Here is a 22,361-nt window from a genome sequence, read left to right as displayed (position 1 = left end):
GTCATGTGGATAAGTGAGAGAATGCTCCCAGCTGTGCAGCGAATACAGGAAAGCCTCAACAGAATTAGCAATCAAGGCAATCAGGAGAGTTTTTGAGTAGAAGTTTCCTGGATAGATAGATAGATACAGAGATATGTGAGATCCACGCTCCCCAAGAACACCTCACAATTGTGCAGAAACAGATCTTGACCTTAGATGGGAGGGAAATGTCTTAGAACTTCTGGTTTGCCCCTCCCTATTCTAAAGGGCAGGAAAGACAAAGTGTACTTTCCAAGGTACTTGGTAGGTCTCTTCTAGCCCTCCAGTCTTAGTGACGGGGTGGGAGCATACAACCAAGGGTTTAAAACGGAAACAGAAGAGAAAAACCTCACGGCCATCAGGAAGTAAGCACAGCACGTGCGAGAGCCCTGCCTGAAGCAGTGTTCGTAGCAGAGGCACGAGAGGTTGTGCACCTCCACCACGAAACAGCACAGAAGCAGCACTGAGACTGTGAGGCAGAATGGGCAGCTTCCTGGCCCACAGAAGGAGGCAAAGGACCGTGTGGCTGAGAGGCCGAGGACCAGGGAGGTACATGCCTGCCAGCATGGCTGAGAAGAGGCACTGCAGACGTAAGAACTGTATCCTGGCCATTTTATAACCTGCTGGCTTCTCTGATCATGCTCCCAGAGTCATGAACAGGACTGTGGGCTCTAAGTCCCGCGTGATCATTGCGATGAGTTATTGACATCCGCAGGAGAGGTATAATGATCTGGGCAGGAAGTCTGGGCTGTAGAAGACCAGGGGAAAGGAGGAGGGAGGGTGGAGACATAGCTGGACCTCTGCCTTGGGGCAAACAGTCTTGCGTTGGTGTGGAGTTGGCTTCTACTCCCTACTGAAGCCAGATCAGATGTCAACCCCCACACCATTTTCTCAATATGCTTCCACGTGAGCCTTTTCTAAGGAAAAATAACAGACTTCCGTCTGCAAAGGAAAGCAAACTTCTCCGTGAAATTTGACATAAGGCAGCTAGGCTTGCCTTCTCCCAGGCATGGCAATCCAGGTAATTGTCTTTATCATCGGGAATTGAGAGGCCGGTTTTCTCTCACTTCAGGGAACGTTTGCGAATACCCTTACAAACAAGTACATTCACTGAGGCTTCATGTGTGTGAGCTCCTCCGAATCTACCATTGTCTTTCACATGAGGCGACAGATTGAGAGTCACAGAGCTCAAAAGTAGATGGAGCTGGTGTTCCGACTATTCTCAGCATCACGTTTAGGCATTAGACTGAGGGGAAATGGTTTGTGCGTGGGGTTGACATTCTTATGTATCCTTTTCTTAGCTAAAGACGGAAGGGTTATCTCAATTTCTTACAATTGTTTTCCAATTTTAAGATTAGCAACAGAAATGAAAGGACATAAGCCTGGGCAGAAGTGCAAAAACATGTAGAGTAATTCTTTTTCTCCACCAACCAAATGGCTAATCACACCCTTGGATAATCCAGATCCGGTGCTGTCCGGGTAAATGGTTAGCCACCTTTCCTCTGAGGAGTGTGCAGTGTCTATTGATTTCTGTCCCGTAAGCACTACCGCCACGCCCTTTTCAGGCTAGTATCATGATAGCAATGGCCTTTACCGATTGGCTTTCCCTAGCCGGTATAAGCCATCTCCAGCGTCCCACTGCCTACTTGTCTACAGTAAGCAACACTATAGCGACTTACCCAATGCTCCTCCTTTAGTGCTTAAGACATCTGACTAGATAGCTTAAGTCTATTTATGTCTAAGGTGAATTCATATTCATCTCAAAAATGTGTTCTTTGAATGTTGGGCAAGGTAAAACTTGGGTCAACAATCTCACCATCATCGTGACCATCAGGATTATTTACAAATAACATTAATTACTCTCATAAACTTTTAATACTGATTAACAATTTATTCTTTATATTACCACTACAAAGTAAGTACTCTTATTCCCATTTTAGGGATAAGGGAAGAGAAACATTATTAAAGTGGCAGATCAGGGACTTGAAGTTAGTCACTGGGACCTGCCATCTGGATCTGCTGAAAAGCTGAATTCTGCATTCAGTTTGTGGTTAGAGAGAGGGCTGAGAGGACCGCGCTTTATACCACAAACATCTCAGCACCTTTGCCTTCGAGTAAGTCTAAGTACTGGTGGGAATTACGTTGAAAAGTCAGTAGCATGTTACCTTTGTGTCATAGCAACCGATAGGGGCTGGGTTCTTTAAATTAAGGTCCTGGCGGCAGCAGATGGTATTACAGGGATCACCACGGCTGTAAGGGTCCTCCTTGTATTCTAAGAAAGAGGATGATGGCGAAAAGAGTGAGTGTCGAGTGCTCTGAGATACATTCATTCACGGTAAACTTTGTAGACCTGTGAGAGGGTAGGCAAAGCATATTCCTCACAAGCCCCCTCATCCCAACCTGCTCTCAGTTACCTCAGTCTCCTGGGGTATATGCTAAGAAAGTCAATGTCTAATCCCTCGCCCACGACCCAGGCTGCCCTAAAGGACCTGGCTTGGTAGAGAATGAGTGAAAGAGAGATAATAGAGGATAAATATACAAGCGAGATAATTTTCCCAACACATAAATACAAATTTGACTTCAGTACTGTTGATCAAAATTAAAGGTGTTCATACCGCAGCCCACCCCTCCTGATTTTTCCTTCTGCTTTTGCCCTTGAAAGGAAACCTGTGTTGGCAGATCTAGAAGCATCCACGTGGCTTATTTCTGGTTTTCCTTTTTTTAAAAAATGTTTAATCTGTAGTCTCTTCCTGCTATTTTACAAAGAGGGCAAAATCCTACTGTGTATAAAATATGCTTATTGGATATAAAATTCTCAATTCAGCAACTTTTTAGAATTCCTTTTAGTACAGAGATAATTAACTTACATGGATTCTTTATCCATAGAAGAGAAAAGGAGTTTTGAAGAATGAGTCTTGAGAAATGTGCTACGTACTGTTGTATCGCAAGATATATTTCATAGACTCCATATCAGTCACTTTCCCTTGATCGCGCCGGAAGATTTTGGCTCGTGGGGCCATTTCATAAGAGTAGTCCAAGCCCAGCTTCTTAACTAACAGTGGGTAGCCGCTCCAGGAGTAGATTTTTTCATGGAAAGGAATGTTGTAGGAGGGCCAGTATCCTGATTTGGATTGGAAGGTAAGGAGGGGTGGAGATGATGGAGAGACAGACAGAAAATAAGAAAGGAAATGAGGACCAAGGAAAGAAAGTAATGGTTACTCTGAAAATTGCCACAGACACATAAATACATAATGATACTGTATAGAAAATAAAATTTTGAATATGAACATTCGCAGCCAAGCCAATCTTTTTAAATATTCAGAATCAGTATAACCAGCCGGCCAATACAGAAACTCATTGCCATTAAGTCACTGCTGACTCCTGGCGATGCTATAGGACAGGGTAGCACTGCCCCTGTGGGTTTCTGGGACAGTAACTCTACGGGAGTAGAAAGCCGCCTCTTTCTTTTCCGGAGCAGCTGGTTGTTCGGAACTGTTGACTTGTGATGGGCAGCCCAGTGAGCAACCCCTGTCACCAGTGTTCCACCTCCACATCCTGCCACTGTGGAAGGAGAACGTCAGCATGTGATTTGCTGACCCCACACCTGAAAAGCAATCGATAAGCCAAGAAATAACCATATTCTGTATAGAGCCATAATGCAAAGTAACCCGGGGAACTCAGCTAAGTGAATGCGGGTATTGAAATGCCAGAGGGTAGCTTCATCAATGGCCCTAAAATAGGCGGGGAGGGATGCTGGGTGCTAACCTGGGGTAGAGGGACAACCGCACTGAGTATCAAAACACCTGAACCAGGCTCGGAACTATTCAACCAGCTCTTAGGCAGCTCACCTACTTTTTATCCCCAGCTGTGTTGGCAGGGGGTCCTGGGGAGTCCATAGTGTAAGGAGACAGGAGATAAAACTTTAAAATCCCCAGAGGCATGCGATTCTTTTGACTCTCAGCACTCACAAAGGGCCAGCTTTGAACTCTTCACTCAGACATCATGTTGGCGTTTATTTATTAAATCGCCAGTCATCAAGGATGAGTGCTGGAAGCAAGGTAGCAGTGTTTGCTGCATGCCAGCACTGGATTTTAAAATATGCCCAGATCACGTCATTCTCATGACAGCCCATGGAATTGCCAAGGGCTACATTCCCACACCCACCAACTCTCACGCTTCGGGGTTTCAGATTTAACGCAATACTAGAGTGCATCTATGGCTCTGCACTCCCCAGCGGAATCCTCTCATAGTCAAGGACTGATATTTTGGGAGCCCGTGTTTAAGTAGTTTTGCTCTAAGAGGGAAGAAAGGCCACTGACTAACAGGCTTTGCTGTTAACATCGGGTTTTGCTGCCCTTTGTATCCAGAGCAGGTCAGATTTGTCTACCCAGTGAACTAGGAAAAAACAAGTAAAAAAAACCTTTAGGTTTTTATATATAGGATTGTAGATAGGTTTAGCATTAATAAACTTTTAGCTAATAATTTGTGTGTGTGTGTGTGTGTGTGTGTGTGTTGGCCTAGTGTTTATACCTTGGGCTGCTAACTGCAAGGCCAGTCATTTGAAACCACCAGTCTCTCAGTAGGAAAAAGGTGAGATTACCTCTAAGGAACTGCAGTCTTGAGAACCTGCAGGGCAATTCCACCCTGTCCGATGAGTTGGAAGCAACTCAATGGCAGTGAGTTTAGTAATATATGAGTATGTATGTAACACACCCACACATCAATGTAAAATTGCTGTCAATGCAAAAATTGTTGCCCTAGTGAATGTTATGTTATATATTTTGTTATACACACACACACACATAAAACAACACATTCACTAAGATAATTTTCACGTTGATAACTCAGTGACCTTGATTACACTCATTGTGTTGGGCAACCATCCCCATCACTGTTTCCAAATTTCCCATCTCTGTTCCAGAAATTCAGTGGCCCCTAAGCAATGGCTCCCTGCCCTTTTGGTCCCTGGCTGTTACTGGTTTCTTTGCCTCTGATCCTTAGCCTAGATCCCATCCCTAGCTCATCTTCCCTTGAAGCCTCTAGATGGGTCCAAAGCCCCAGAGCTTTTTGGCTAGCAGATGAGTGCTTAGCCACTGTCCTTCCAGGGCTCACTAGTAAGCTTTTGGCTCTATATTGACCTCTTCTAGGCAAATACACTATCTGCCTTTTTGTGACTGATTTGTTTCACTTGGCAAGGATTATGGAGTCAGAATTGACGAGAGGCATGCATTTGGTTTAGTTTGGGGTATGGCCTTTTACGGATGAAAAAAACGAAGCTGGAGGAAGATGGCTTTGTTGAGACTTTGAGAAACAAAGATTCAAACCCAGGCGCAGTGTGGTTCTAAAGCCTGGCTTCCAGATGTCCGTGCTGCTGAGTGCCTTCCCTGGTCTGTCATGCACAACGGCACCCACTTCAGACGCACCATTGGGCTTGCTACACCAGATCTTACTACTACTTTTAGGGCTGCTCTGGATGTCTCACTGTCCTATCAGAGTGTGAAATCCTGGAGGGCAGAGATTTTGTGTCCTGCGTCCTTCTTTTGCCAATTTCTGAGCCAGTATACCTACTGCCCTGGTGGAAATTCCAAGACTGTAAACAGGGTTCCCGTCCTGCTGGTGTAATGCTTAAGGGTTGGGCTGCTAACCACGAGGTCGGCAGTTCAAAACCGCCAACCATTCTACAGGAGAAAGACAAGGTTTACTACTTTACTTTTTGTAAAGAGTTACAGTTCCCAGAAACGCACAGGGCAAATTCTACCCTATGACGCTCTGCTATGAATTGAAATCGACTCAATGGCAGTAAGTTTGGTTTGGGAGTTTAAACAGGGATCCCAGAGCTGGAAAAGTTTACAGCAGCACACAGCGTCATCTTTCTCGCCCAGAGCTGCTGGTGGGTTAGCATCACAAGGCCTAGCCCCACAGCATCAACGACAGTGTATAAAACATACAAACAAAATCCAAAATATCAAACTCATTGCCGGTGAGTCAATACCAACCGGCAGTGACTAATCAGGGCAGAGAAGCACTGCCCCTGTGAGTCTCTGAGGTTGCAAACCTTTACAGGAGTAGAAAGCATCGTCTTTCTCACAGGGAGCAGCTGGTGGGTTCAATCTGCCGACCTTGAGGTGAGCAGCCCAAGGCTTCGCAGCTGCGCTACCAGGCCTGGGTTTCCCAGGACCCCAGGGAAAGAGGGGGTACTAGCGCCACGGGGATCTTGAATACCCACTAGCTGACGTGTGTCGCCATCTGCACATTGCAGTCTAGCATCTTGAGGCTTCCAGGAGGCTCAGACCGGACGTTAAACCTGGCGATTCTTTTTTTCCTTTTTTCTGAGTGTAACTAGTAATTCACCCCATCCTTTCTTCCCAACTGTGGTAGATATATAATCATTGGTCAATTTGAGGATTAAGCGTGGAGGGGTGGAGTCTAGCTTGTCAATCAGATCATAGCCAATGAGGCCTCTGTGTGGGCATGGCCTTCTCCTGAGAATTCTGGGAAATCCGGTACTTTTTCCTTGGAGACTCCAAGGAGACTCTCACTACACCACTCCCAGGGAGACGTAGCAGTTGACAAGACACATGGATCCACCCTGATGTAGAGACTCCTGCCCCCACTGAGATGTCTACAGTGCCACTGGATCCAAAGACTTTCTACCCACTGACCTGTGATCCTCTACATTTGGCGCCATTGCGTGTGTTTTGTGAGTCTGAAGAGGACTTTATAGATGGATATTGGACATATGGACTAGTATTGGACTTATGGACTTGATCTGCACTGGGCTGGGATGTTTTCTCAATGTTCAATTTCTCTTGTATATAAATATCTTTCTTATACACATATGTGTGTCCATGGATTTGTTTCTCTAGTCTACTCAGACTAAAACACCAACTGACTCCCTCCCACCATGGTGCACACACACATACACACTCATCCCAATTCTGGACTTGGAGACCGCAGGAAGTACCTTTGCGTAGGACCGCAGTTTGTTCGGAATATTCCACATAGGTAGGGATTTGCTCCACAATGTACAGTGTGCCGTTGTCAAGGCTGACTTTCGGCTTTACTTTCTTGAGATCCAACACCATGTACTGGTTGTTGTAGGTCCCTGGAAAGGCAGGAGACGTGAAGGCAGCGGCTGTCAGGCTTTACATGTTATCTCCAAATCGCAACTTAGACACATGCTAAAAAGTTACTCCGTGTTGGGGGGCAGGGGGAAGGCACTTACCAGAGTTGTATTTTGAAAAGATCTCTGCCCATGTCCTACCATCTTTTGCCATCATATTCGCTATACGAACTCTTTGCCAGGCCAGGAGAGACTGGGGTACCACTTGCTGTAGCAGGGTTTTATTAAACACACTATTTGTGGTCTGCAACATTATCAAACCACTGCTAAGAATGTAAAAGTCGTCCAGAGACACCAAAAACCCTATAGGAGGGACAAACAGACAAATAAGCATCTGGATGCACAGAAAGGTGAACCATTATCAGTAGGATGGGGCTCAACACACACAACACATTTTGCAAGCAGGCTGCTGGATCTGCAGGGGCTGCTGGCAGCTTTGGTTCAGCTCCAAGCTCTTACTCAACGGCCACTAACAGAGGTGTCAGTGGATGCCCACAACAGCGTTCTCCGGGAAAACGTTAGATTTAGGATTTAGGATGACAAACACACACAACTCAGGACTTTCCCAAGTTTCCAAATTAAACAGAAATAAATCCCCACCTGCCAGAATTCCACAGATTTTTTTTTTCTTAAGGAGGGAGCCGAGCAGGTTAGTAAGCACAAGGATGCCAGCTTTCTTCTCATTCCAGAGTGTTTGCACTTTCCAAAGGTTACCACCGAGTCTGTGTGATTTTCATCAACAGGAAACCATTTGCACTTATAAAGGTGACTCCTCGATGCTTATGTGAGAGCGTTGCCACTGGAGCTGATGCTTTTTGAAATATTGGAGCAAACGCAGGAAGCCCAGCGAAGTCACAGTCCTCTCGGAAGGCCGTCTCTGCTGAGTACGGGGCTCAGTGGGCTACGGATCGGGCGGGGACTATCAGAAAGAGCTCTAACAGTGAGAGCGGGGTATCGCCATTGGTCAGGAGCCTGATTGGCACCATAAGTTAGGCATTGGGCAACTAACAGCTAGGTCGATATTCAAACCCGTACACTGTTGTGCAGGAGAAAGATGAGTCTATTTGTCCCCTACGGATAGACACACGTAGAAGCCTTATCTAGATAAGGCCACTGTGGGTTGGAATCAACTTGGCAGCAATGGTTTTAACTTGAGAGTTGGTTATCCTTAACTGGCATGATGGGATGAATGGTCTGTGCGTGCTAAATGATTTCAAAGAAGGGCCCTAGTGAGAACATTGAAAGATCTCTGAAGAGTTAGCTCCTTGTTTCCCAAAAGCGTCACCATTTTCACACTACTTCACCAGTTCTGCTACTGCTGAGTACCATCAGGATTCTGCTTGACGTTGTTTTCCTTATATTGACCCCCTTTCCCCATTGAAAACACTTGGCATTGTCATATATCATCAATATCCAAGGAACCATGGGATCGATGTTTTAATTTCCTTACAAAGCACATTGAAACACTGAAACTAAAAAGAGCATTTCTAACTTGCAAAAATATTTGTTAATGTGCCACCCAAGGCCACCTGTCCAGCATTATGTAGGCCACCCACCAGGATTGGCCAAGACTTTTGCTATTGGGAAGAGGAAAAGGAGGAAATGAGGGAAATGAGGCTCAAAGGTTTAGGGATCTACTGAAGCTCATACAGTCATCCCCTGGCTTACCTGGGCCTACCATGCAAATCTTAGAGTCCGATGTAATGTCTGGGTTGATTAGAGAAACAAATTCATAGATACTCACATGTGTATAAGGAAGAGCTTTATATACAAGAGCAATTGAATATTGATAAAACATACCAGCCAGATCAAGTCCAAAAGTCCAATATTAGCTCACATGTCTGATATCAATCTATAAATTCCTCTTCAGATCACGCAACACATGCAATGACACCGAATTCAAGATCACAGGCCAGTGGGTGGAAAGTCTTGTGGATCCAGTGGTGGTGTAAGCATCTCAGCACTGGCAGGGTTCTCCATGTGGCTACTCCAGCTTCAGGGTTCTAGTGTAGCTCCATGTGTCTTGTCATCAGGAATGCAAAGCAAAGCATGTATCTGCCCCGCGCCCCCCAGTGAGCTATTTATCTCCTTTGTGCCTCCAAATGAGGTCATCAAGTTGCAACTTGATGGACAGGCTAGACTCCACCCCCTTTCAAGTTGACAGGAGATTATATAACTGCCACAAATATCTGTCAGTTTGTTGGCCAGGTAGCTGTCTTCCAAATTTTGAGGCAAAGCCAGTGAGTGCGTGCCTCAAGTGCTGCTTAGTTCACTAAAACTGGCAGGGTATGTTTGCAAATTCACTCCCTAATGCTGCAACCCCTACAGATGCCAGAGGGCAGGCATTCTTGGATCTGTGTGAGTAAATAACACTAATGTGCTAAGAGTCTGTTTCACCCACAAGCAAAGGTGCTGAGTTAAATAGACAGAGTAATGGAGAATTGTAAACCACCCAGATGAACAAGCACACAAAACTAAAATCCAAGAGGTTGCTTGGATAGATTAGAGTTTGTGTAACAAACAAACAAGGGCTTTCTTTCTATCATCTCTCATTAGTAACTTTGGAAGGTAGACCATATGTTTCAGTTCAAGGGTAAGTGTGTCTCATGTTTATTTTATCACAGCTAGCCTGCTAATAACATTTCATAGCAAGCTTCTTGCTGAATTTAACTCAGAAATAAAAGGGTACTCTTCTAGTTAATAAATCCTGTCTCAAGACTTAAAACAAAACACTGTCATTCCACAAATGAAAGTGAGCACTCTCCTCATGCTATTTAACCCAATTGCTTAGCACAATCCAGGAAAGCCTCCTTGTGTGAGTCTATCAAGTTTTTTTTTTACCAGGTGTCCACTTGCGAGTTGCATGTTTTAGCTGGCCCCAAAGGATGAAGACCAAGCACACCCATTCCTTCTAGAAGAACAGGGGCTCACAGGGAAACATTTAGAATGATCCGTGTGGGGTCCCTGCCTGCCACAAGGAACACGATTCAGGGTCAGTACACGATTCCTGACTGTAAAAAAACAGCTACGCTGCAAGTTTCCACCTCTTTCTTATTCCCCTCCTTCTCTAGCCCCTCTATCAAATGATGTGGCGGCTTGTCTAATCAAGAGATGCTCTCTTTCCCTCACCGCTTAAATCTGGGCCAGGATTCACACCTAATGGAGTGGTTGACAGTTGGCTGCTTTCTGCAAGGTTAGTAGTTTGAAACCTCGTGCTGCTCTTCAGGAGGAAAATGAGGCTTCTACTTATTTAAGAGTTGCAGTCTCGAAAACCCACAAGGGAAGTTCTTCCCTGTTCTGTAGGGAAGAACTGACTCGACAGCAGAGAGTTTGGTTTGGTGTGGAGTCAATCTGAGGTGGATTTGTGGACTTGTTCCTCGTTTGCCCAATGGGTAGCCCACCACGCCACATCTCCCCCTTACAGGTTATGAAATGAAACTAGAATTAAAACATGCCAAGGGTTTCACGGTTAATTTTAACCGCAGAGCCACTATTTGAGTTTTGTGTACAGAAAAGCATGTCTTTCAGCAATGCGGCCAGTGTTCAATAGAATGTGATCTAAGAACAATGGTGTAGTGGTTATGAATTGGGCTGCCAATTCCAAGGTCAGCAGTTCAAAACCACCCACCTCTCCTCAGGAGAAAGATGAGGCTTTCCACTCCCATACAGAGTTACACTCGTGGAAACGCAGGGGGCCAGTTCTACCCTGTCCTGTAGGGTTGCTACGAGTGGGATCGACGCGACTCGATGGCAGAGTTTGGTTTTGTCTGAGAGCAACAGTTAATGTCAGTTGATCTGCTGTCACCTAAATACAATTATGCCAGGGCAGGTCCTACAACTCACTTGAGGAAGCCGAAAATCATTTGGCAGTGATATTTCACTCGACTTCGTTGTCACACCGAGCTCAAATGTTTCTGCTTAAGAACAATCCTGATTTCCGCTCTGAGTAAGCACGGATCACAAGCTTCAATTTCCAAACTGTTCAACTTGTTTGTTTTTTTCCTTTTTCTTAAAAACAAAAGAAGACCAAGAAATGACCCGTGATCAGGTCGACAGCCCCCACGCCCCATGCAGAGTGGACATTCCGTTCATGCCCCGCGTGTCCAGCTTCCACTTCTGTGATAGCTGCGGGTTGTCCACTGCTCCTTGGCTGCCTAGGCAACGCTTGATTAAAATCGCCAGGGTTTTCCTGCCGTCCCCACTGGCCCGCTGGCCCGACGGTCCTGGCCGCCTCTGTCTCCCGCACTGTGCGGCTGCACCGCATCCCCGCACTGCTTGGAGGATCCCGTGCTGCCCGTCCGTGACCCCTCCGCGTGGACGTGACCACCGCGCTAGCTGCGTCTCCGTGTCATGGGGTGCTTTCTGATTTCCCCTGGCCGCCACGGCGTCTTTGGGAGTTGCAACTCAACGGGCTTCCCCAGTTACCCTGCCCCCAGGCCCAGTTTCAATGGATATTCTCACAGGCTTGAGTGGTGAGAAAAAGGAAAAAGAAATGATGCAGGTCACTCTCATTAGCTCTGAACGGTCATCCATCCCTGCGAGTGTCCACCGTGCCTGCTGGTCCAGTATCTGTGACCACAGTCCCGAAAACAAATGACGGCCCCGCGCAAATCTCTCCGACCCCAATCCAGAGTCAACCACCATGAAAGCCAGGACAGCCCAAGGAGCCTCCACTGCAGGTACCACGCCTCCTCCTTTCAAAGCCAGCTCCTCTGCCAGTACCCACCTGCATGCCCCCTGCCAGCCCTAGACGTGCCACAGGGGCCTGGCCACCGCCTCCCCCAAGTTTTCCAGGTACATCACAGAGGGCTCTATTGTCAGTTCCACTCTCTTGGGTTGGGAACACCTGTGGCCTGCTCTTTCCTCTTGCTTCTTAGAGCAGTTTCCTGCGAAACAAATTGCACGCAGGCTTCTCCCGTACTCCTCCCCTGGAAGTCCATTGGCAATGTGTCCCATGTGTCATGTCAGCTGAGAAGAACTGGACCATGTCCTCCTCACGACATCCCAAAGGGATTCTCCAAGCCCCACCAAGCCATCAGGGTCCGGCATGGGGACTCGTTGGGCCAGCCTGAGGCCCACTATCCATTTCAACCTCGCTTAACTCAAGCACTTCCAGGTATCAGTATCCATGCTTTCCCAGTCTTTTCTCCAGGCCAATATGACTTGATCTTCTGATTTAAGTTCACCCAAAGCCTCGGCACTCAGTCTACCTTCTCTGGTGCAGATGAAACAGATGCTTTGAGCTCCACATTGAATTCTGCAGTCAGAAAAAAAGCACTGCACTTCACTGGCTGAGCCCCAGACCTCTCCCACGATGCTCTCCCCTCCTTCCCTGCCCAACCTCATCGTTTCTAATGAAATTAGACTACACACTTGTGCGGCTGAGATGACACAGGCAGCAACTGGTTTGTGGTTTGGGTTAGCTGATCGGATGGTAATAATTCAATTCAACAGCGAATTTTGCTTCAAGATGCCTTGCTGCCATTTGATTCTATCACAGATGGGTGGGTGGGGCACGTTGGATGTGACTTTTTTCTTGTCTCTCTTGCTTTAAAAGATAAAAATAAAAAGCAAGAAATGTGTCGTGGACGCCGCCTCTCCTCAGTTTCTCCCCACTGCTAGACTAGACTGGCTCACTTCACAGACCTCTGGAAAATCCGTACATGCATTGCGGTCTCTGATGTTTCTCAGCCCGCCGACGTTTATGAAACCTCTACCACGGTGCCAGGGCACAGTGCTTCCCAATGCAGAAACCATCTCCAAATTCTCTCAGGAGAGTTTTCAAAAGGCACACCCCAGCTCTGCGCTACTCCCCTCTGCATTTCCACAAACAGTGCTCTGACAAAGAAAATTCTTGCCCCACTCTTCTGCCCGCTGCCCCCCCCTCCCGCCCCCATAAGAAAAGGATGCCTGCGGGTTCTTTGTCTTCCAGGATACAAAGTCCTTCAGACCCTTGTCTTGCCATCTCTACAATATATTTGGCCTTTATTCCATCCAGAATTCATTTCTTTGCTTCCCTTCCCGCCCAGATCCCAACTGGTCCTAATCACGGCCTCTTCCGTCCGTGACGTCTTCCATCAGGTAATGAGCACATTGCCTAATCCCACAGCCGGAACGGGCTTGATGTGGGAAAGAGGAAGAGCTGGGTTTGAATCCCCCCCGGTATCCTGCCATCATCCTCCACATCCAAACGAAATCTAGTATTTTACAATTCTACATTGCTTTTTGAAATGAAGCTGTTATTCCTACCATCCCCACCCTCCACTTTCGTCCCTAGCTACCCCGCAGCGTGCTAGCTCCAGGAGGGCAGGACATTTTGAGATTATTCACTGGCGTCTAGGCAGCACCAAGAAAAGCGTTTAGCAAAAGCAGGTGCTCAATAAATAATTGGAGAAGACAAAGGTTACTGATGTTTCCGGTACACCCGCTCCCTACTAGGCACTTGGCCTGAGGAAGACATTGTTAGATGCTATTGAGTCCATTTTGACTCCTAGCGGCCCCATGTGACAGAGCACTGTCCCTGGGTTATTCTGGTGGCACAGTAATTAAGTGGTTGGCTACTGACTGACTGACCGGCCAGCAGTTCAAACTCATGAGCTACTCCGACGGAGTCACTCACTAGAAATCAGAGGCTGCCAGATACAATGGGCGTGGTGGTGGTGTTTTGTTTTGTTTTTTGGTTCATTTTCTCATGTGATTTTTCAGACTTGATGGGAGCAGATTGCCAGATATTATTTAATCTTCAAAAGTAGAGCTTAGGCCAATTATTTCAACTATTAAAAGCTAACAAGCAGCATACCTGAAAACCACAACAAAAACTGTCCAGTCAATCGTGCCTCATACTTCAAAACTCACTGCCATCCAGGAGCAACCCTATAGGCTAGGCCAGGCAGGAACTCTCTGAGAGCACCAAGCTCACCTTTCTCCCGTGGACCAGCTGCTGGCTTGAACTGCTCTGGGGTTAGCAGTACGACTTGTCACCCCTCCAGCACGGGGCAGTTTGACTCCTGGAGCCCCTGGAGGGCAGAGTAGGAGGAACCCACAGGGCTTTCAAGTCTGAACTCTTTACGGGACTGAACATCTTTCCCCTGTGGGTTCAAGCTGCTGCTCTTTCCAATCAGCTGTGCACTTAACCACTGCACCACCAGGGAGTCTTCATCAATAGGACAGTCTCTGGGGGCAAATCTTAGCCTGGTTCTCAACACAGGTGTCTCCCTTATACCATCTGCCTGACAGCTGTAATGAGAACCGAGAAGGAATCACACCGATGGCGGCGCCAGCACCCGCTGAACACACACAGCGCGGCAAATATCAGACGCAATGAAGGAGAGCGTGAGTCACGGGGAGTTGTCTCCACAGGTGGGTTGGGGAAATCATCTTGTGATGAGTTCATCAAGAAAAGGGCGGAACATGAGGTGGGATGTCCAGAAGGATGGACGCTTCCTAAGCTAGGTGGGGAAAGATGACTGAGGCAGGTGTGGCTTGGGAGAAGACATCAGTGGCCAGGCAGGTGGCAGATAGGGACAAAAGGTGGGTGCTTTAAAAGCAGCAGTGGAGCGCTGTGGAATCTATTATCCTTTGGAACACTGAGTTCTTGGTGGCTCTAGTCTGACTTGGCAGCCACGGTGCATTCTGAGGGCCTCCCGATTTAGATTTAGGTAGGCAACAAAGAATTAGCTTCAAGGTATGACTCCTGGACTGAGTACACCAGTTTGCATCTGAAATGCCTGCTAACCATTCCCGAGCAGCTCAGAGTCCCACTTTCAGGCCAGGAGCTAGAAAAGAGATGGATCGCCAGCAACAGAAAGCACGTGCGCTGTGGTAGAGACTGTGGTTGCTTAGCTCTCACGCCCACCTCACAGTGACTTCCTCTTTCTCTCCTACAGTTCCCACCATGCCACACAGCAAAGCGAGTCACCCGGGACTTATCTGTCTGCCTCCTCTTCTTTTCCCTGCTCCTTTTCAATGTCTGTCCTGATCGCTCGCCTTCCTTCCACAAGTGTTTTTTTTCCTTCGATGATCACAATGTGCAGGACTTGTGCCGGCCATAGGGACACAGATGTCGATGAAACACATATGTGTTGTCTAGAAGTCCAGGGCTTGGTGGTCTAGACCACCATCAACCAAATGAAGCAGGTCCTGAAGAAACGCCACACAAGGTAACAGGGAGTCTCTAAGTGGGGCTGCTTATCAACCTAGAGGCTAAAGAGGCTTCTAAAAGGAGGGCTTGGAATCCAGGACAGATGACCCCTTCAGGAGCAGTGGTGAGAGTGGTGATACTGGGAGGGTGGGGTGGAAAGGGGGAAACAATTACAAGGATCTACATATAACCTCTTCCCTGGGGGACGGACAACAGAAAAGTGAGTGAAGGGAGATGTTGGACAGTGTAAGATATGACAAAATAATAATAATACTTTATGAATTATGAAGGGCTATGAGGGAGGAAGTAGTGGGGAGGGAGAGGGAGAATGAGGAGCTGATATTAAGGGCTCAAATAGAAAGTAAATATTTTGAGAATGATGATGGCAACAAATGTACAAATGTGCTTGACACAATGGATGGATGTATGGATTGTGATAAGAATTGTACAAGCCCCCAATAAAATGATTTTTAAAAAAGAGGGCTTGTGGTACCTTTTGGTAAATATGGAAAGCATTTGAGCAGCATGTATGAATATGTAAAAAACAACAAAAATAACCCAGAAAAAATCTCGTTTCAAAGATGAATAGGCAAAGAAAAAATGAGGGCATTTCTTCCACAGATAAAAATCAAATGATCTAATATTATTAAGCATAACTATTTAAAGGCACTGGAACCTAAGAATAACCTGGGAGATACAGAACACCGCTTCAAGGTTGGTAAAATCATGAGTAACAAACAAACAAACAAACAAAAAACCATGAGTATTCGACCTTCTTGCTTGAGTGTATTTGCCACCTAGCTTCCTCAGGCTCTTGTGGGGAACTGTAAGCAAACTGGATTTAGTTCCCATGTGAGACTTCCCCACCACAGCACAGCTGGGAGTCTCACAAAAAGCACCCGAGTGGAGAACTGAATCGGAAAAGATCCCAAATCATGGAGAATGTCAGTAAAAAGGTACACTAGACAACATCAAGCACATGTCCATCATAAAAAACTAAACAAGCAGAAAAGGTCAGAACTGACTTTGTCAGAATGTTGGAAAACAGTCAAGGGCTTGCCGAAACCAGTAATTGCTGAATCAAGAAAAAGTCAACCGAGAACACACTCTGGCCATTTAAAGAGATTTCTGTCAATGCGTGAGCTAACACATGCTGAAGAAATACAGACTTGGATGAGTGCACTTGACAAAGAGTCTTTGCAAAAAGAATCGGTGGAAAGGTTACTAAACAAATGAATACCTGCAGCAGACCCTGGGGAAGGAGGAGACTGAATTCTAAAGAGTTTTGCACAGTGTCATAGTCAAATGACTAAATTTGAAGAACAACAGCAAACCACAGGTACAAAGAAATAAGAAGGTCACTTTCAGTGTCCTACATCATTTGAAAGCCAAAGCCAAAGAACCACAGTAACACAAGCCTCTGCCAGCTCGTGGGTTTGGACTCACAGCAGCCCTGCACAGGGTGTCGGGGGCTGGATGTAGCTCTTTATGGTGGCAGATAGCCTCATCTTGCTCATGCGGAGTGGCTGCAGGTAGCAGTCCAATGCATACCTGACAGTGATCCTAGGACTCCTATTTAAAAGACATATGCTTAAAATACAGTATACATCTATGCTATGAGAGCAACTTAAGTGGGCAGGGAACAGAACTCTATAGAAACAGAGTTTTTGTACATGATTGAAGCTAAATTGGTTTTAGTTTGATATCAAGTAGATTGCAACACACTGACGATGCTCATTGTCATTTCTGCACTCATCACTGTGGTCAGCCTATTTTCGATAATGGTGCCGTGACCTTGGAGGAGGCGAGAGCAGTTTCTTCAACAAATAATGCAGGAGAACTGCTGGCTTCATGTAAACAAATGAACTTCTATTTCTACCTCACACCATGTGTGACAAGTCAACTCGGTAGATCAATAACCTACACCCAGGCGTTACCACCATAGAACTTTTCGAAGAGTACCTCGAAGGAGAAATCTGATGCATACCAGAGCATAGGTGGGCCCGGATATAGTCCAGACACAAATAGACAAATATTGTATTTAGATGACCTATCCGTAATAGAGAAATCGAGAGAAGCTGAGTGAGTTTGGTGGTTACTTGGGGGCTGGAGGGAGAGAAGTGTGGGAGAAACTGCTTGTTTAGGATTTTACTGTAGAGCGATGGACAAACTGGCATTGAGGAAGCAGATGTAGGTGGTGTGATGGTTAGGGTCATGTGTCAACCTAGGTAAGCCACGGTTCTTGGTTTGACAGACATTATGTAATCATTCTTCGTTGTAGGATCAAGTGTGAGTAGCCAATCAGTGAAGAGAAGTTTGCTTGGGGGTGTGCACTGTATCCGATACTCATGGACCTTCCAGCAAAGCTTGCACTCTCTAGATCCTGAATCCAACTCATCCTTTGACCTTCCAGCTTACTGGGTGTGAACCAACAGCAGCCTGCTATCCTGACCTTTAGAACTGGGGATTTGCTGGTTTTTGAAACCTTATGTGTTTGTAACCTTCGGCCTGAACTGTTGATTTTGGGTTTGTCAGCCTGGAAACCTCGGAGTCAGAAGTCTCCAGGTGGCTGCCGGTCCCACAGCTCTGAGACGGAATTGCCTCCATAACAGCTGAGCCATTTCCTTGAAATAAGTGTCTCTGGCTCGCTCGCTCTCTGAAGGTATCCCCACAGAGAGAACCCAGCTGTAAACAGGTGGTGATTGTGTCACGTTCTCAAGGCACTCAGTGCCACGGAGGGAGCTGTGTGGTGGTGCAGTGTTTAATTGCTCCACTGCCAACTGGAAAGTCAGAGGTTTGAAGCCCCCATCACTCTGTGGGAGAAAGATCTGGCATTTGGTTTTCCCAACGCCTTTGGAACCTTGCAGGGCAGCTCTAGTCCATCCTGCAGAGTCACTTGAGTTCAAAACAGGTATTTCTTCAATGCTAGTGATGTTTTCATTTTAAAGTGGTTAATTTTGTGTTACGTGGATTTTAGCACAATAAAATTTATAAAACTGTAAATATAAATGTCTGGACATTTTTCTTAAGTGAAAATATCTAAACACTGTGGAAATTTAAAACCACCACTATTCTAGAAAGATGAGGTTCTCTACTCTCATAAAGAGCTCCAGTTTGACAAACCCACAAAGGCGGTTCTACCCTGTCCTGTATGGTCACCACGAGTCAGAACGGACCCCCTGGCAATGCGTTTGGTTGGGTTTTTTTTATAGAAACAAATTCTTTGACTTTTTTTCTTTAACAGGTGGCTTCAAATTCCATTGAGTGTAGGCTAGCCACAGTCACTTGGTTCTAATGACCAGAATGTGGCAGAAGTGATGACAATGCGGGGCTTCTAAGAGTAGGTCACAATAAGCATTCCTTGCTCTGGGGGAAGCAAGTCACCTTGTTGTGAGAATACTCAAGCAGCCCCGTGGAATGGCCCAGGACGAGAGGCACCAACATGCCAGCACCACCTTTGCCAACCACGTGAGTCAGCCACCATGGTGGTGCGTCCTCCAGCTTCAGCTAGGCTTCCGGAAATCTGAGCCCCTCAGGATCTGAGTCTTCCAGCCGAGGACTCACTTAGAGTAGAACCAACCCATCCGCATGAAGCCGTATGTAAATTGTGACCCACAGAAACCACGGGATTGTGTTTGGTGGTCATTACCAGACCGTATACATTTCCCCCAACTCATTGTACTGTACACATGCAGGGCTGAATTCTATCATGTACACACTATACCTTAAAGATGTTTCTACCCATCACAGTACTTTTCTCTGGAACTACTTTAACAAACTACCTCAAATTTAATGGCTCAATAACAACATAAATGTATTATTAATGTATTATATATAATGTATTATAATGTACATTAAGTTTCAGCAGGGGTGTGTCTTTGGGAGGCAATCTGTTTCCTCCCCTTTTCTCCCGTCTAGAGGCTGTCCTTGTGGCCCAGCTCATGGCTGTCTTCAAAGCCAACAATATTGGGCCAAGCCCTCCTGTGGCTATTTTCCTGACATTCCCTCTTCTTCCACAAAGGACCCAAGGTAATTTAGGGCAATCTCCCCACTAGCAACTATAATTCCATCTGATAACTTAATTCCTCTTTGCTAGGTAAAAGAACATATTTATAGGCTCTGAGGAATAGTCTGTGGACATCATTGGAGGCCATTTTATTTGACTCAAAGGCAGTGAGAACTTCACACCCATGAAATCAGTTAAACCCATGGCTGTAAGCGCATCCCAATGGAGTGAGCCAAAAGAACACAGGGAGCAGAAAGAAGCTACTTACAATGGTACATTTGAAAGCAAAGTGGTGCCGAATGAAGGTCGAACATGATAGTGGGAGAGGAGGAAAGTAAAATGAAATAGAGGAAAGAACTAGGAGGCAAAGGACATTTATAGAGGTGTAACTATAGGCATGTACAAATGTAAATATATTTATATATAATGATAGGGATATAGGCCTGTATACATATATTTATGTATTAAGTATCAAGGTAGCAGACAGACATTGGGCCTCTACTCAAGTCCTTCCTCAATGCAAGAGCATTTTTTTCGAATAACCTGGAATTCTGTGATGCTCAAGCTGAAGACAAAATGGGTGCATAAGCAAGTGTGATGAAGAAAGCTAATGGTGCTTGGATATTAGAAGATATATTGTCTAGGGTGGTAAAGGCTTGAAGTTTAAACAAGCGGCCATCAAGCTGGGAAGCAACAAAGCCCACATGGAAGAAGCACACCAGCCTGTGTGATCATGAGGTGTTGACAGGATGAGGTATCAGGGATCAGAAGACCCCCCAAAAGCATATTGATGTGAACAAGGTGGGTAGAGTGGAGATCCAAAGCCCATCTGTAGACAATTGGACATCCCCTCAAAGTAGGGTCACAAGGAAGGGATGAGCTAACCAGGGTGCAGGATAACATTGAAGAGACACACAATATTCCTCTAGTTCTTTAATGCTTCCCCCTCCCACCATCATGACTCCAGTTCTAGCTTACAAATGCAGCCACACTGGAGCATGTACACTGGTAAAGGTAAGAGCCCTCGGCACCTGGGATCCAGGACAGATAACCCCTCAGGAATAATAATGGGAGTAGTGATACCATGAGCAGAGGGGGAAGTGGGGGAGAAGAGGCAGAAAGGAGAACCAATTGAAACGATTGATGTATAATCCGCCCCCTCCCCCAAGGGGGACGAACAACAGAAACAGGAGTGAAGGGAGACAGTTGTTGGTGTAAGATATGAAAATAATAATTTATCACTTATCAAGGAGTCATGAGGGTGGGAGGGTGAGGAAGGGAGGGGAAAAAGAGGCGCTGACACCAAAGGAAGAAAATGTTTTGGAAATGATGATGGCAGTATATGGACAAATGTGCTTGATACAATTGATGTATGGATTGTTGTAAGAGCTGCAAGGTCCCCCAATAAAATGATTTATTAAAAGTAACAATAATAGCAAAAGCGAAGTGGTTACATTATGGTATTCCTAAACAAGTGATAATGTGGAGCTGAGAATGAGGAAACTGTGAAGTTACATGACGTATATTTTTATGAAAAATCAGAACACAGAGATGTTTCAAGTTCGGTTCCAGGTCACCACAATAAAGTGAACATAACAATAAAATGAACATCCCTGTACACACTTTTTGGCTTTCCGGTGCATAGAAGAGTTGTGTCTAAGCCATATTGTAGTCTATAAAGTGTGCAGTAGTGTAAGCAAACATTTGAAATACTGTGAAACGTATCAACTATGACCCAGAGACATAAAAGTGAGCACAGATGTTGTGGGGAAACGAGCCCGTAGACTTGTTCCTCACCCTTCCCTGAGGTATGGCTGTGTGAAATAGCAACCAGCTGTGATGACCACTGTGTGGAAGTTGCATTAAGCTATGACCAGAGACCACTAGGGGGCAAACAACCACGCACAATGAATGCTGGAATGTATTTCATTTGTATTGTTGAGTGAAGTGCCAGTCGATTTCTTGAAACAACTGAGATGTGTTGGTCCTTGTATTTTAATCTGCCAGAATGAAAAAATCTCATCTTCTGCGGGACTGTCAGCCCCCTAAGGGATTTGTGTGAAAACCCCACAGGCTGAGAGACATGGCTTCTTCATGCAAAGGTCTCGGCTCCCTTTTCAGGGAAGCCAGTCCCCATGCGATTAATTTCTCTCTTTCTTCTCACAGTTTTATTGGCACCTCATCCACACATCAACTTAACTCAATAGTTAAGCATATCAAAAAGAGTTGTACAATTATTACCACAATCAATTTTAGAACATTTTCTTCCTTATACTCATTTTTAATCATGTAACTATTATTTTTTAAATTGTAGCAAAAATATACACAACAAAATAGTCTCCAATTCAACATCTACATGTAAAATTCAGTGCCATGATTGTACTCTTCATGTTATACAACCATTATTGATAACCCTTTCCAAACTATTCCACCACTGTTAACATAAACTCAGTGGCTGCTAAGCAAACCTCTTCCTCCTTCACCTTTGGTAACCATTGGTCAAGTTTGGTTTCTTTTTTTTCTTAGTCATTTTCTTGATATCTATGCCATTTCTCTTCATGTCTTGCGTCTTTGGTTCTTGCCCTGTGTTGTTAAAACCAATGTTTGACTGTGTATCGTGTCTTAGGGAGACTACTGCAGGCCTTTGGTTCTCTTCAGCCTTATCAGCGGTTAGGCAAAACAGGCCCTTGTTTTGGAAACTCTTCTTATTAGTAACAGAAAGCTTCCAAAACAAGGTCATCCAGGGCCATGCTCCTTCGAGGTTCCAGGGACTTGAGCTAGGTAAGCTCTGGGCTGCTAAACACAAGGTCGGCAGTTTGAACCCACCATCCACTCTTGGGGAGAAAGATGAGGTTATCTGCTCCCATAAAAGTGAACCACCTTGAAAACCCTCTAGGGAGTTGCATCAGCATAGACTCCACGGCAGTGGGCGGGGCCTATGGACGGAATGAAGGGCTGGCGATCTACTGGAAGCCCCATGGAGTTCAGTCCTGTCCTAAAACCCATGGGTTGCTATGCATTGGGATCAATTTGACAGCAACTGGCATGGTTGTTGGTTTGGTCTGTTAATAGAA

General features: G+C 45.7%; 1 protein-coding gene and 1 pseudogene across 1 annotated transcript in view; both read right to left on the bottom strand.

The window, feature by feature from the left end:
- PLBD1 (phospholipase B domain containing 1) overlaps positions 1-22,361 on the bottom strand; it is a 64,366-nt gene that overhangs the window by 378 nt on the left and 41,627 nt on the right. The window contains exons 7-10 of the mRNA XM_075553332.1: positions 7,244-7,444; positions 6,983-7,123; positions 2,954-3,139; positions 2,184-2,290 (exon numbers count right to left, since the gene is read on the bottom strand). Coding sequence (XP_075409447.1) covers positions 2,184-2,290; positions 2,954-3,139; positions 6,983-7,123; positions 7,244-7,444 — 635 coding nt within the window. The remainder of the gene's footprint in view (positions 1-2,183; positions 2,291-2,953; positions 3,140-6,982; positions 7,124-7,243; positions 7,445-22,361) is intronic.
- Positions 11,888-12,487, bottom strand: LOC142450575 (heterogeneous nuclear ribonucleoprotein H pseudogene; annotated as a pseudogene).

The sequence above is a fragment of the Tenrec ecaudatus genome, chromosome 6 (assembly GCF_050624435.1).
Source record: "Tenrec ecaudatus isolate mTenEca1 chromosome 6, mTenEca1.hap1, whole genome shotgun sequence".
NCBI lineage: Eukaryota > Metazoa > Chordata > Mammalia > Afrosoricida > Tenrecidae > Tenrec > Tenrec ecaudatus.
The sequence above is the reverse complement of the archived record's forward strand: the minus strand, read 5'-3'. Positions and strand labels throughout refer to the sequence as shown.